The sequence below is a fragment of the Labeo rohita genome, unplaced genomic scaffold (genome assembly GCF_022985175.1).
Source record: "Labeo rohita strain BAU-BD-2019 unplaced genomic scaffold, IGBB_LRoh.1.0 scaffold_162, whole genome shotgun sequence".
Taxonomy (NCBI): domain Eukaryota; kingdom Metazoa; phylum Chordata; class Actinopteri; order Cypriniformes; family Cyprinidae; genus Labeo; species Labeo rohita.
In genome coordinates this window covers 42,707-58,766 of record NW_026127802.1, presented here as the reverse complement: position 1 = coordinate 58,766, position 16,060 = coordinate 42,707, and the positions used below count along the sequence as shown (strand labels likewise).

Below are 16,060 nucleotides of genomic sequence, written 5' to 3'. Positions count from 1 at the left end.
TGTAATCGTAGGACAAATGGCTCCTTAGTTTCAAATGGTTTGGGTACAAGGTGATCGCTTTGAAAATAAAGGCGTTTGTCTAGGTTAGAAGCTCATTTGAAACATTGCCACGGCTCATTTAAGAAAATGACAGCTCCGAAGAGACGCCGCTCTAACCTCGAGTGTTTTAGCCTGTTGCCTTTACTTTTCGCAAACCTTGTGAGCGCGCGAACCCAAACGCTGTGACCTCGCGCCAAATGTTTTTATTGGTTTATTAAGTACAAACAGGCGAGTTATGAAAAATTGAGTGTGAGGGATAATTTGTTCACTTAACACAGAAAGATGAGGAATGAGATGGCTAACTATAGTAGCGTATAGTCCACTGTCTATAATAGCCTAATTTAGATATCACTTTTTTTTTTAACCGACTACCGACAACTTTGACCGGTTAACGTTGATACGGTCAACCACCGGTCAAACGGTCATCGGTTAACATCCCTAGTTACAATTAGTTATCTTTACTTAGTTACTATACTTACTAGGTTTTATTAAGTTACAGCTACTTTCAAGGCAAATAAAACAATTTACTTACTTGCTTTGAGTGATGTTTACTTAAAATATTCAAGTATCCACAAAGAAACCAATGACATTAATAAACCAGTGAGAGGCAGCAGTGCACTAATATGTTGCTAATGTGCAACGTGACAACAGAAGAAGAAGAAAAGAAAGTTTTTGAGATGGGGCAATTTTTAGTAGACTTTTCACTCACATCTTTCTTTCACTATTTGAATTCACTCATTTCCCAAAGTCATCTTGAATGTTGAATTTTCAATACAACTGAAATATTTGAGAGAACATCACATAAGCTGACTTCATAAATTAATGTTGATTTTCCTGAAAAGTTGTTTTTTTTTTTTTTTTTTAATACTCACCATTATAGTGAATAGTGTTACTTTTGGTTGGGCACTTGGAAATTTTTTTTTTCTATTACTATAGTTTTTTTTCTGTTGTTGCAACAGTGCAGCATGAAATCAGAGTTCTTTGATTTCAAAGAAAGAAAAGCAATAAATAGTGATGGGTCGTTCTTGAACGATTCGGTCATTTTGAACAAATCTTTAATGTGACTCGGGGCGAACGAGTCGCCTCGGGGGAGTGATTCGTTCAGTCGTGCATGCGCAACATCCTATTAGGTTCTGTACTGGAATTAGTTCACCTGTTTTAGAGTCGTTCGTTCACCTTATGGGGCTGTCACATGATGAACGAACGACTCAAAAGATGAACTAATCAATTCTCTTTCCGGCTCAGGCTGCATAGGTTAACATTACGGGGCTGTCACGTGATGAACGAACGACTCAAACCCGAGGACTCGAGAGATGAACTAATCAATTCTCTTTCCGGCTCAGACTGCGTTGGTTAAGCTAATTGGGCTGTCACGTGATGAACGAACAACTCAAACCCGAAAACTTGTCAGATAAGAGGCGAGGTGAGCGAATCATAGACTAAAGACCCAGGTAAACAATGAATGAATCTTTTCTGTTTCTTATAGCATTATAGTTTTGTTTTGTTTGTAGTGTGATCAACGTTTGTGTAAGCAGTAGATGTGTTAGGGAGGTAAAACGTAACATTTTAATTATATTTTGCTAAAATGAACGAAATGAACGAAATGACTCGAAAAAAGATTCGTTCATTTTGCTGAACGAGACTCAAAGGACCCAGTCGGTAAAATGATCCGAACTTCCCATCACTAGCAATAAACCGATTGCTTTTAGAAAGTGAGCTATATTCTATTTAAATCATTAGGTTCAGTGTTTTTCATGCTGATTAATGATTTTTTTTTTTACAATCTTATTGTTTTTCATTTTTTTTTTATAAACACTAAAAGAAGCTTTTAACTGTATTGATATAATCTTTTAATATTTGGGGTAATGTGCGTGAGTCACACACAGACTTCAACATTCAGCATGTGAATCACAACAATGGTAACAACTCAATTTTATTTATTTTTATTAACTATCAATAACCATTTTATGAGCTTTTTTTGTTTGTTTTTTGTTGTGCTACTACTGACACAAGACAGCAAATGAAATTGGCAAATACAAACAACAACAGTAAGGCAAAGCAATTGCATAATTTATTCATGTCGCAATGCACTCTGGGAGTCAGTGAGTAGCTATACTAAGTCAAGAGTAAACCTAAAGTAAAGAATCAAGTACTCTCAACAGTTTTTTGTTAGTTACTACAACTCTTGTGTAAGTAAACTATACTAAGTAAGCATTTGTCAGTACAACATACTATTCCTATTTCACTTTACTTAGTTTTTTTAAGGTAGTCAGTTTCCACACGTTTTACAAGTAAAGTCAACTAATTACATTTTACAGTGTACACGGTTATTCACTTGACAGCAAATACTTTATTATTATTTAAAAAAAAGAAAATAGTTTTAGAATAATTGCTTTTTTGTGCTTTTCAACATATCACTTAATAATCATTTATAAACACATAGTCATGTTTAGTAAATGATTAGTTCATCAACTGATTACTTGTAAATGAACTTGTAATTGACTTGTAAATGAATTAACAAAACATACAAAAATTGTTAGCATATCACTTATTAATCATTTGTCAATGTTTTGTAACTGATCATTATTAACTAATCATTAACTAATCACTTATAAATCATTATTATTATTATTATTATTATTAAATGAATCCTAAAACAAGAAGTAAAAACCTAGGCGGTTGAAATGACAACTGAGCTAATAAGTAATCATCTTCTGTCATTTCCTGGATATAATGCTAATTTCTAGTCATTTTCATCTTTAAAAGTCTTAAGTTTTTTGGGAGACACATTTTTGGCACTTTTTTAATGTCATCTTCATGAATGAAAAGTGAATATTTCAAGTAAATTTCATTTCACAGATGAAGATTTAAGAAATAAAGGCTTTAAAATATCATAAATGTTTAACGTGTTTGTGACTATGAAGGTAAGTTATCATCGAGAATACCATTACAATGTTGTTTACGAGATAACATTGCTAGCTAGCTAACATTAGCCTAAACAGTTATGATAATCTGTATTTGTCAGCATTTAAATATACAATTACGTGTCTAGGTACTCTTCTGGGATTACCAGGTTCACCATATAAAATTATGGTTTAAATGTGGTTTAATAACATGAAGATGTAAAGTAATGCCGCAGTCATTAGTTGCTGTGATTGCAATTATGTTGTTTCTCAGTTTCTGACAAGAACGAGGAAGGAGAGGTTTCTGTGAGGGTCTGCCTAAAAACTGTGAGGGGTTTTGAGCTGGTTTATCTATATATGTGGAAGAACGCCCTGTGCATATGATATTTGTGTATCATCAGGTGGACCAGCTGAAAGCATGTTTCTCCAGAACCACTGCTACTCAACATTCAAATGGCAGGTAGAGCATCCATACTCTTGTTCAGGTGCAAGATGGGAGAAGGATTTGGGCCCTATTCAAGATGGACTGGTAAGTATTGTGTGTGTTTGTTTGTTTGTTTGTTTGTTTTTTGGGACACTTCGCTTATTTAAATGATAATCATTAATTAATCTGTTAAACATTCTTTATTTTTAGTTAAAGTATGTGTTGGACCAAAATCGGCCATCAGAAGAACTGATCATTGAGCAAGGCCAAATTTGCCTCACACGAGAGACTTCTGGAGCCTGGGATTAAGCCAGTGCATGGAATCTAATGTGTGTATGTATAGTGTCTTAACCTTTTAACTGTCACCCATCCCCTCCGTGGGATGGCTAAGTTTCATCATATTAGAAATAAACCCTAATTTAATCATGACAAACTATATAGCGTTGGAATGGTCTAAGACAGGCCTGGGCAAACTCAGTCCTGGCGGGCCGGTGTCCTTGCAGTAACCCTGATAAAACTCACCTGTTTGTATCTTTCTAGTAAACCTGAAGTCACTGATTAGCTTGTTCAGGTGTGTTTAATCAGGGTTGGAGTTAAACTTTGCAGGGACACCGACCCTCCAGGGCAGAGTTAGCCAAGGTCTGGTCTAAGACTCCTAAATAGATATTTTGCCAATGTTTTGTGTTACAAATTATGTACGAAAAGTAATGGATTAATTTATGACGAGTGCATCTCAAAAATCTACATCCTAACAGAAGTTCTGACCTTTGTCACAAAATGATTTTCTTCATTGCCTTTTTTTCCCTATCACGCTTTAGAAATCATAATAAAGTATATATCAGTTGTAAACCTAAATTCTCAACATTCATCCTTTGAAAGCCATTAAAAAATCAGACATTGCATTACCATGGAAAATGCTTATCAAAATCATATTAAAAATGTTTTTGTTCATGAATGGAAAGTGCATTGGAAAGTGGAAAGTGCATTTTCAAGTCTATGTTCAAAAATGGGAGTGGCAGTTAAAGGGTTAATTTACTGCACAAAAAAAAAAAAAAAATTCTAGATAATGCATAATATTACGTATGGCAGCTTTCACCGGAATGTAATCGTTCTACAATTCATTTCAGATCGGAAATGCCTGTCTCAGGATTGTGGAAGAAGCTGCGCAAAGACATGTACGTTATACTTTTATATCTTCTTCAAAAGTATTTATTTAGAAGTATGCATGTTTAATAACTTGTGTTCTTTCCACAAGGGAAAAAATTTTCACAGTGTGGACTTCTATGCTGCTCCCACCTGGAAAGACAAAGATGTGGACCCAATACACTGTACTCATGTACTCATCAACAGAGCTCTAGTGGGAACAGGCACAAATGTATTTGTTTTTTTTGTTTTTTGTGCATGCATATTATTTTCTCACAATACTATTAGGAAAATGTAAGGTCCATTTCCTGCTTGGAGCTGAGGAAAGAGAGTACGGATAGTCCAATGGATGAGGGAGAGAAGAGGGAGAAGTACTATGGATCCTATAGTCTGTCTGGAAACAGAAATTAGAAAGGCGCAGGCTAACAAGGAGGTGGTATTGGCAGTGTTTATTGATATAGAGAAAAGAAGGAAAGAAGGAGTAATGATTAAATTAGATAAATTAGGAATCACAGGAAGAATGTTTAAGTGGATTAAAGACTTTTTATTTGGTAGAGTTATTCAAGCTAGGATAGGTTCAGCATTGTCAGAAAGATATGTAGTAGAGAATGGAACTCCACAAGGGAGCGTGATAAGTCCAATTCTCTTTACAATAATGATTAATGATATCTTTTCTCATATTTAAAGTGATATTGGATGATCGTTATTTGCGGATGATGGAGCTCTTTGGAAGAGAGGAAGGAATGTTGAACATGTTCAGCAAAGGATACAAGAAGCTGTAAACTTAGAGGAGGAATGGTCATATTCATGGGGTTTTAAATTATCTGTTGAAAAGACAAAAGTTGTATTGTTTACTAAGAAAAAAATAATAAATATAGAAGTTAAAATGTATGAGCAGAGATTGGAGCAGGTAAAGTCATTTAAATTATTGGGGATGTGGCTAGACACAAGATTAATGTGGAATGATCATATTAATCAGATAACAAATGTAAAAAAAATACTAAATGTAATGAGATGTTTGACTGGAACTGGAACTGATTGGGGAGCTAGTAGAAATGGGTTAAGAAATATATATATATATATATATATATATATATATATATATATATATAGCGTTGGTACGATCAGTTTTAGATTATGGGTGTTTTATATATGGGATAGTCGGCTCCAAGTCGGCGCTACAAAAAATAGAAATTGTGCAAGCATTAAGGGTATGTAGTGGAGCATATAAAACTACTCCAATAGCAGGACTTCATGTAGAAATGGGGGAAGTACCTTTACAGTTAAGAAGGAAGCAGCTCATGATGAACTACTGGATCAATCTCCAAGGTCAGTCAGTTAATAGGAACCCAGCAAAAAACGTTCTTATCCCAAGTTAGGAATATGGAAAAGATCAAATGAAATGTTTTTGGATGGGATAGTTTGGAAGTGGCTAAAGGTTTTAATGAAACAGTGCCATTAGCAGTGACACCACTATGGTTATTTCCTTTAGTTTCTGTTGATTTGGACTTACTTGATAGGAGTAGGGATTATAAAAATATAGCTAATATGTCAGGGATAATAGAAGATAGAATTATGACAATATATAATGTATGTACAGCAAATTATACAGACTATACCAAGAGTTTGGATACAGGAAAGACAGGTTTTGGTGTTTTTGTACCAGAATTAGGGATTTCAATAAAGAGAATTAGGGATTTCAATAAAGAAAAGAACTACAGATCACTTAATATATCACTGTAAAAAATTGCACTGTAAAATAACAGTAATTTACTGGCAGCTGTGGTTGCCAGCATTATACTGTTATTTTATAGCTCTCTACCGTTAATTTATAGCTCTTCATTTTTACAGTATGTTACCGTTATTATACCATGTGGTAACTCATTTTATTTTGGAAACCGATTGCTTCAAACCATTTGAGTTTTAAAAAAAACTATTGTTTATATGGTGTTAGTACAGTGAACTTATTTAATTTGAGTCCACTAAGAAGAAATATTTCTTAATATAAACCCACAAACACTTAAAGTGTAATAAAGAAGCAATTGACTTTTACTCAAATCTTTATAGATTGTCATTAACTAACAAAAACACAAATTTGTTTAATAAAGTGCTTAGTAAAGAGATTGTCACTATATCAGCAATTCCACAATTACTGTCTTTAAATAAAGCAGCAAAACATCAGTGTTTGTGGCTCATCATTGCCTGAAGCACAAGCTCTACTCTCCAGCACAATGGAGACCCACAAAACTAAATTAAACTGACAGATCTCTCTTGTACAAAAACACATCAGTTAGACACAATCAAATATTTACTCTCCTTACCAGTTAATGACTTTGCATAATTGCTTTTCTATGAACATTCACTAATATTTTAGTTAAAATAACTTGATTTACTTGGTAAATCTGACTGTTATGTTTTACAGTATATTACTGTTTTTTTCTTGAATTAACGGTAATCTACTGGCAGCTCTGGTTGCCAGCATGTTACTGTTTTTCTACAGTGTGTTGCTGTAAATTAATTACAGTTTATTACTGTTAAATTACATTTCATGCTGTTTTTTTCCATTGTACATCTTTAACCCTTTAAAACCCACAGCAAAATCCTCAGTTTTAAATGAACACTTATAATGTGTCAACACTACAGAGTGTTTGAGTAATACTGAATTAGTGCTGAAGTTAATGAGATAATTATATGATTGATCACATTCTGATTGAGCATTAGTGATGAACACCAGCTGTTAACAAACAAAATTGCTGAATGAAAGAATAACACAAGAACAACTGACTTCAGCCACAGCCTTAGGCTATGTTCACACTTGGCGTCTTTTTTGACAAGAAAAAGTTGACAACGGCGCTTTTTTAGTAAAAATCTGCGAGCCGAGACTGGAAAAAGGGACGCCCGAAGCGCAGCGGCGTTGATGTTAACAAAAACCGACGCGCGGCTCTGATAGCCTTGTGGGCAGCCGTTGGTTTTTAAAGTTAACGGGGAGGAGAATGTCGGTTAACAACAATAAAATAAAAGTTTATCAACCGGCACCGTCTCCATTTTTCTTGCTGTTCTTGTTGTTATGGAAACGACAGGTCTCGCTACTCACTTGTCATTGGTCAGCTGTCAAAAAGGCGCTTGACGTAGGGCGTTCTTTTCAGAAAAGTTGAACTTTTTTCAACTTGAAAAGACGCTCTGAGCTGCAGAAAAAGACGCCGGCGGTGGCGTTTAAAAAAAGCGCTCATGACTTTTTTGAAAAGACGGTTTACTCCATAGAATTATAATGTAAAACAGACGCTGGCAGTTTGAAAAAAGATGCTAAGTGTGAACGTAGCCTTAGATGACATCAACTGAAATAAAAGAAGACATTAAATCTCTCAAGATCTGATTAAACTCCTAAAACAGCATTACCAGCTTCAATTATTACCACACTGACTTTATTTCTGTCAGATGTCTACAGAAGAGAGTTGCAGAGGTTTAGTTTAGTTTTTTTTTTTTTTTTCTTTTACTACCACGGTGGAGATCAGTGTTTACTTTAGTTGGGTTGCTGAACCTTGACATTTTAAGTTTAATTTTAGTTTAGTTGTTATAATTGTGTGTGTTTACAACATGCTTGTTATGAGGAAAAAAAATGAATGACTATAAAGAAATCTAGAATTGTTTATGGTTTGGTAATAACAGGTTTTATCCGGTGTCTTTTTTTAAAATTTAATATTGATGTGAAATCCAAAAAAAAAAAAAAAAAACTGGGTATGCAGATGTAAAAAAGACCACTCATTTTTTTTTTTTTAAAAAAAAAAAAAAAAAGCTATATCATAATTTAGATAGGCACATCAAGAATCATGGTATGAATCTCAACAATGGTGAGAACAAGTCATAGGTGAGGTTTTGTAGTGTCCTGATACCCAGCATGCATTGCAGCATGAAGCTTTCGATTGTCACCATTGTTGAGATTCATATGCTGATTCTTCATGTCTCTATTTCCATATAAATGCTACAGTAGTTTTAATTTTTAACTCTTAAATACTTGTTTTTTGGTTGCCACATTATCAAAAGATCTTATGCTGTAACACACTTGGTGGGAAAAAAAGCAACAAGTAAACAAACTCAACAATAGACTCTTAATGAGTCTTGCAAGACTCAGAAACAGTTCAGTAAATGACCTTCATGCCCAACTACACACAGCTGACATCAAATGACCAGCATTGCTGTAACTAATGCATCATAAAAACCCAGTTACAGCCTTATCTATACCTATGTTTAACTATCAAGAGTCAGGAGCCCAATTAAAGCAAGCGCTGATCTCCACAAACAAAACAATAAAACATCATCATCTAAACATCTGTTCATTCTCAATAAGATCTTCTATAGACATCTGACAGAAATAAAATCAGTCTGGTTAGAAATGCGTGAAGTTGGTAAAGCTGTGTGTTGAGTTGTTTAAATGTTCAGTTGATTTGATCTAAGGCTGTGGCTGAAGTCAGTTCTATAGTTCTTGTGTTTGTCTTGTTTCTCTTTCAATCAGTGATTCTGCTCATTAACAGCAGCTGTTCGTCAGTGTCTGAAGTCACTCATTAGTTTTCATTCTCTCTGTAAGGTGGACTATATTAGTAAACTCATGTAGGGAATAGTGAATGAGGGTGTAGAGTTTGATTTTAAACACAGTCTCTGAGTGTCGATTTTGAACACTGTTAATTCACCATACATAGCAGCAGGCTACTTTTTGAAAATGACAAATAATACCCAGAATGCACTGTTTTAATGGAAAACAGCATGTTACTGTCAAAATTTAGCCGTTTTTTACAGCAATTTTTAACAGTGTACAGTAGAGTTGATGGCTATAACTGCTGCTTTGTACTGGATAGAGAAAAGTGGCTTGAAGAAAGTAATTATATGCTCAGACTCCAGTTCAGCATTGATTTCAATTAAATCATTATCATCAAAGTATAGGCGAGGAATGCATATATGAAATATATGAAATTTTATTTAGACTCCAGAGAGTAAATGCGGTAATAGTATTCATGTGGGTTCCAGCTCACATAGGAGTTAACGGAAATGAAACTGCGGATGTTTTAGCTAAAGAGGCATGTAATCTAGGTGAGATTATGGGAATCCGGCATAGTAAATCTGAAGCAAAAGTAATAGTTAAAAATAGCATAATAAAGGAATGGCAATATAACTGGGATAGGGAAGTAACGGGCAGACATTATTACAGAATTCAGGAGAAAGTAGGAAATAGGAGGGTATGTAAAGGGAATAATAAAGCTGAAGGAATCATTACGCGATTGAGAATGGGACACACGCGGTTAAATAAAACATTACACCTAATAGGAAAACATCCAACTGGCTTATGTGATCATTGTCAGGAGGAGGAGTCAGTGGAGCACATACTATGTCATTGCCAAAAGTACATTACAGAAAGAGAAATATTAAAGAAAGAAATTAGGGAACAAGGGTCTATAGGAATTAGCATTACAGACATACTTAATGGTCATAACAACGAAAGAAAATAACTGGTTCGATCAATAGAAACTAATTACTGTGTGTTGGTAAAAAAAAAATGTGTTTTTTTTTTTGGCTATCTGGGAGGTAGTTGACTCAGGCCCACACTCCAGTACAGTAGGTGGCGGTAATGCACCTTAACGTTAGATGCCGGTGTTGTGCCGAAATTGGTGACCTATCGAAAAGTGTGACTAGGGGTCGCTGTTCAGCAAATGTTCGCGCGGGAGCGCGCACGCTGTAGATCAGACGCTGAAGTCGAATGATCTGCGTCAGAGGAGACGAAAAAGATGTTTCATGTTTTAAGACTAAATAAAACTGGACAATCTAGATACTGTCACCAGCATCTACATGTTTATATAGGAAATAAATGAAACATTAATGCTGCTGCTGTTGTCTGCTACTACTAAGAATGTTTCCGCTTGAGATGTTTTAACGTATTCTGATTATCTGATAAACGTATATCTTATCTTTATTCTTATTACTAGTTTACTAGGTCTACAGTTTGTTTCTTACAAATGCTTATGGTTGCAGTTGGCTCCCACCAGTGTGAGCTGTTGACAACTGAGAAAGTTGTTTACAAGCAGCAAAAATAGTTTGTGGTTGAGGAAGGACTTTTTCCTTTTATCTAAGCGTTTTAATTTTCATTCAGATAAGAGCCATTCAATCACAAGTCATTGTTTTCTTTTTAAATAGTAGTGCTTTAACAACGATACACAACCTAAAAAACTACATGCATGATGTATGGGACAGCGCGATCCACACGCTTTCACAGATCACGTGACCGCCTCATTTCGAGCAAGGCTTCGGGACACTGTTTCGAAACACTAGTGTGTCGAAAACGCGAAACGTGTGTCCACACTAGGTGTCGATCTTCCCATCCTTAATATTCGTCAGCCACAAGCAGTATAAAAGATCTGTATTTGGTTTAGGTAACAGTTTTCGCGTCACTCATGAGGGTGTGTTTCGGAAATAGAGCACTAACGTAACTTTATTAATAATATACATCGAAATCGGATTTGATGGAATACACAACAACATGAACATTTTCTTCAAAGCCGCCCTGTTTGTGTTACTAATATGTGGTAAGTGTGATTTCTGATTATTCTTTAACACTTTCGGCTTCACCTTTTGACAACGTGAACAACAATGTGCGGTAAAAAGTTGGTTTGAGGTTTGACCTTGGATGTTGGACAGATATTCAGCCGTGAAAAACTTCAGTACATTCTTAGTAAATGAGTACAGCTGTATACAGGTATAAAGGTAAACAGTGTCTGTCATCATCTAAATTAAAAAAAAAAAAAAAAAAAAAACAATGAGAAAATTAGAGTTTTGTTTTAGGAGGAGACTGTTTATGTGCCATATGTAATCTTCAACTAGAATCGTTTTGAATAAAGTTTGGTCATTACCTCACAAATATCTGATAACTAACAACATGAGAAAAGTGACATTGATAAGTTAAAGTTACATAAGTTGATTTACAGATTTTCTGCAGATAAGTGCTCTCCTTGAGAATGATATTCCATCTGTTCTGAAACATCTTTATTTATTTTGGAATTGCTCATACAATGACATTTCGATGATATTCTTTATTTTATCAAATGTTATGTGAATCCTGATTGCAAATTTACATATAGATTTTTTTTTTTTTTTTTGGGGGTATAATTGTGAAAAGGAAAGTGATATTTATTTCAGAAACCTTATTTTCCTGCTAGCTCAAAAAATGTTGCAGCTTAACTTAAACTTTATGTAATTTAATTACATACAAATTTTCCATGCATTTAGATTGCATAGTTTTAATATAAACAAATCAATAAACTTAATGTGATTCATATGTGAATGAAACAGGTAAAGTTGATGTAATATTTCCCAGTGTTAAACAAACCCTGCTCAGTGTTCATGTGTTTCCACACTACAGTGTTCAAGTAGCATTGACACAGTGTTGGAGTTAAGCAGATCATTATGTCATGATTGACCAATAATGATGAACACCTGCTGTTTACAAGCAGAATCACAGAAGGAAAGAGAAACACAAGAATCAGACACAGCCAAAGATAAAATGAACTTAAATAAATTTAATAGACATTAAATCTCTGATTAAACAACTCCACAAACAACATTACAGTTTGACTTGATTTCTGTCATATATCTACAAAAATTCTTTGAGAATGTCTGAACAGAGGTTTAGATGTTTTATTTACAAAAAAAAAAAAAAACCTCACCGTCATGGCGATCAGGGTTTATTTCAGTTGGGGTTCAATTTCAAGAGCCTTGTTTTTTTTTTTTGGCTGCTGTAATTGTGTTTGTAGAGCACTTTTTTTTTTTATAGCGAAAAGAAGCCAAGAAAAAAGTCTGGTTAAACATTTCTTGGTTAATTTTTAATGACCGTGTACTAAAGCTTAAAATCTACACCTTCACTTAGACACACACAAACATCAGGTTAAACCTCTGTTAAATCTCAATAAAAGTTTTTCAAGACGTCTGACAGAAATAAAGTCAAGTCTGGTTAGTAATGAGTGAAACTGGTAAAACTGTTTGTTTAATCAGATCTTGGGAGATTTAATGTCTTGTTTTATTTCAGTTGATTTCTTCTTCAACTGTGGCTGAAGTCAGTTCTTATGTTTCTCTTTCATTCGGTGATTCTCCTTCTTAACTCCAACACTGTGTCAATGCTACTTGAACACTCTGTAGTGTGGAAACACATGAACACTGAGCAGGGTTTGTTTAACACTGGGAACTATTACATACATTGACCTGTTTCATTCACGTATGACTGATGCATATGAATCACATTATGTTTATTAATATGATTATATTAAATCTATGTAATCTAAATGGATGGAAAAATTGTATGTAATTGAATTACATAAAGTTTAAACTTAGAACGAAACATTTTTTTGAGTGAATCTGTTCTGTTCTCTACAAACTTAAAAGCAAAAAAAAGAAAAAAGGGGACTTTGTTGAAGAACTTGGCACTTCATCTGGACTGAAAGACCTTGGATTGTTAATATTGCTGTGCAGACATACACTGCTGCTCAAACATTTGGGATCAATAAGATTTTTAAAGGGTTTTAAATGCTCATCAAGGCTGCATTTATTTGATCAAAAATACAGAAACAAACAGTAATATCGCAAAATGTTATTACAATATAAAATAAAGGTTTTTATTTTAATATACTTTAAAACATAATGTATTCCTGTGATGCAAAGCTAAATTTTCAGTATCATTACTCCAGTCTTCAGTGTCACATGATCCTTCAGAAATCATTGTAATATGCTGATTTATTATCAGTGTTGAAAACAGTTGTGTTGCTTAATATTTTTTTGGAACCTGTGAGACTGTTTCTCAGGATTATTTGACTAACACTTGACTTTACAATACTGTTCAAAAGTTTGGGGTCAGTAAATTTTTATTCTTTCTTTCTTTCTTTCTTTTTTTTAAATAAATTAATACTTTTTTTCACAAAGGATGTGAAAATAATTAAAAGTGATATCATAGATTTACATTGTTAGAAAAAATCATTTTCAATAAATGCTGTTCTTTTTAACTTGTTATTCATAAAATAACCCTGAAAAAATAATCACAGGTTCCAAAAAATATTTAGCAGCACAACTGTTTCCAACATCTTATAATAGAACAGCATATTAGAATGATTTCTGAAGGATTATGTGATACTCAAGAAGACTATTTAAGATATTTAAGCTCTTATTTAAGACTACTTAAGATATTTTAAAGTATACTGAAATAAAAACTATTATTTTGTATTATAATGATATTTTGTAGTATTACTGTTTTTTTTCTGTATTTTTTATCAAATACATGCAGCCTTTACAACTGGTGTGACATCATCGGGTTACATGACCAGGAAGTTAAATAGATTTGAATATTTGAAAAATTCACCAAAAATACACAAAATCATATTTCCAAAATCCAAGTCATGTATGATGTGTGTCAGGATTGTGTGAAGATATTACAACTGGTGTGACATCATGGGGAAGTTACATAGGGTTTAAAATTTCAACAATGTATAATAGATGTATGTATGTATGTATGTATGTATGTATATATATATATATATATATATATATATATATAATGCTGCATGTATGTTTAAATGCATTGTAGGTGATTTGAGCCATTTAGATAAAACAACCACAATGCAGTTTTCTCAGGCTACATATTCATAACAGATACATTAATAATTTAAAATCTACCAATCATCCTTATCTGTACATAATCAATTTGCTAACATAAACTACACATGTAAAAGGATCACGGCATTACTGTTTTTTTTTTGTGTGGAAAATGCACATATTTAACCAAGGTTATAAGTGGAGTTTGCACTTTTGAGACACTCCCTAACTTGACATGCACAACTGAGGATCCTTGTGAGGACTTTTTCACTGCAGATGCATTAAACAGTTACATCGTCGAATAATATTAGTATTAATTTTGATATTGTGCTTTTAAACGTGATCTGAACGAGATACGGCATGATCCATGACTATTATGCGATTACATATAAATTAATGCTGAAGTAAAGATTGAATGTCTAACGAATGTCCAACATAAAACCAACTTTACCGCACCCATCAGAAGGTAGATCTGAACATACATCGCAGTTTATTTGTTTTAATTCTCATCGATATGTTGAAACACATAAAGACTCCAGCAGCAGCTAGAGACAGTCTACAAAATACATGCGACAGGATAAAACCATTAATGGTTTCCCTTCTGAATGTTTCTTTTTATTCAGTTAACAAAACAAGAGCAATTTGTGACCCGAACACAGTCAATCCTTTGCAGTCTGGACATCTGTATTTTCTGCTTCGACCTCTGCCTCCGAACACACCCCCTTAAAGCCCTCATGCATAACAACACATCTCTCCCCTAAAGAGAAAAAGAAACAATAAACTGAACACATGACATAGTATTTACTCTATTTTGCATAGTAAATCCAACCATCAACAACAAAAATATTCAAATACAATATAACTTTGAATCACTTCAAGCTGATTGTACTCCTTATTCCTTACTTATTATAGAAATCAAACAATCACTTGTAAGCCAGCTCAAAACTTCACATAACTTCAGTCAGTCTTTCTGGAGGTTTAATGTTTCTTTTCGGTCTTTGTTCAGTCAGTGTCTTCGGTACTGTCTCCGCAACATGTCCGGTCTCTGTATTCATCGGCTCAGAAGTTGTAGTGGTTGGATCCTGTATCTCGGTCTCAGAGCTTTGCTTGGGACTTAAATCAGTTCTGTTCCGTCACAGAGTTTGGAGCCACTTGTTTCTCCACTTTACCCTGCTGAGACCATAGACCTATATTGTGGTTTCTTATTTTGACACTGTCTCCTGGTTTCAAAGCTGTCAGTGGCTTTGCTCTGTCTCTTTTGTTTGATTTTTTATTTATTTATTTATTTTTTTTGTTTAAAGCATTTCACTTGACTTGCATGTGGAGTGTCCAGCAGATCCTCTCTAATGGGCAAATGTGTTCGGATTCATCTGCCCATGAGCATTTGAGCTGGGGAAAAGCCGTTCTCCAGTGGTGCACTTCTGTAGATCATAAGACGTCTATGAAAGCCCTTTCACTATTTTCACAGCCGACTCCGCCAGTCCATTTTATATTTTTGGGGTAATTTGGACTGGATGTATCATGACGAAACTTTTTGAATTCACTACTGGAAAACTAGAACAGAACAATACGTTGGTGTACAAGCTGCAGTGATTTATCAGTACGTTTCTGCGTTTTGTTGACATACACTATGGCTGTTTGGGTGTTGTTGTGGGCGAGAGTAATAATGGTGATGGGCGTTCCGTGTTTGAAATTCGCTGCACGTTTAAACCAATCACAGAAGACTGGGTCATCGGACCAATCACGGCAGATTAGTGTCAGCAAAGGAGTGGTTTGGACAAATTATTCGTTTTAATGAACAGTTTGGGAGTCGTTGAGCAAATAAGGTAAAAAAAATGCATATTATAAAACAACAAAAGTGTTTTTTGACCTTGTATACATGTAAACTACTTGTTGGGGACTCCCAAAACCAAAATATGAACTTTTTATAATC

At 34.2% G+C, this 16,060-nt stretch overlaps 1 protein-coding gene across 1 annotated transcript in view; it reads left to right on the top strand.

The window, feature by feature from the left end:
- The first annotated feature begins 10,804 nt into the window (after window positions 1–10,804).
- LOC127158639 (uncharacterized) overlaps window positions 10,805–16,060 on the top strand; it is a 30,918-nt gene continuing 25,662 nt past the window's right edge. Inside the window, exon 1 of the mRNA XM_051101695.1 lies at window positions 10,805–11,078. Coding sequence (XP_050957652.1) covers window positions 11,033–11,078 — 46 coding nt within the window. The 5' untranslated portion in view covers window positions 10,805–11,032. The remainder of the gene's footprint in view (window positions 11,079–16,060) is intronic.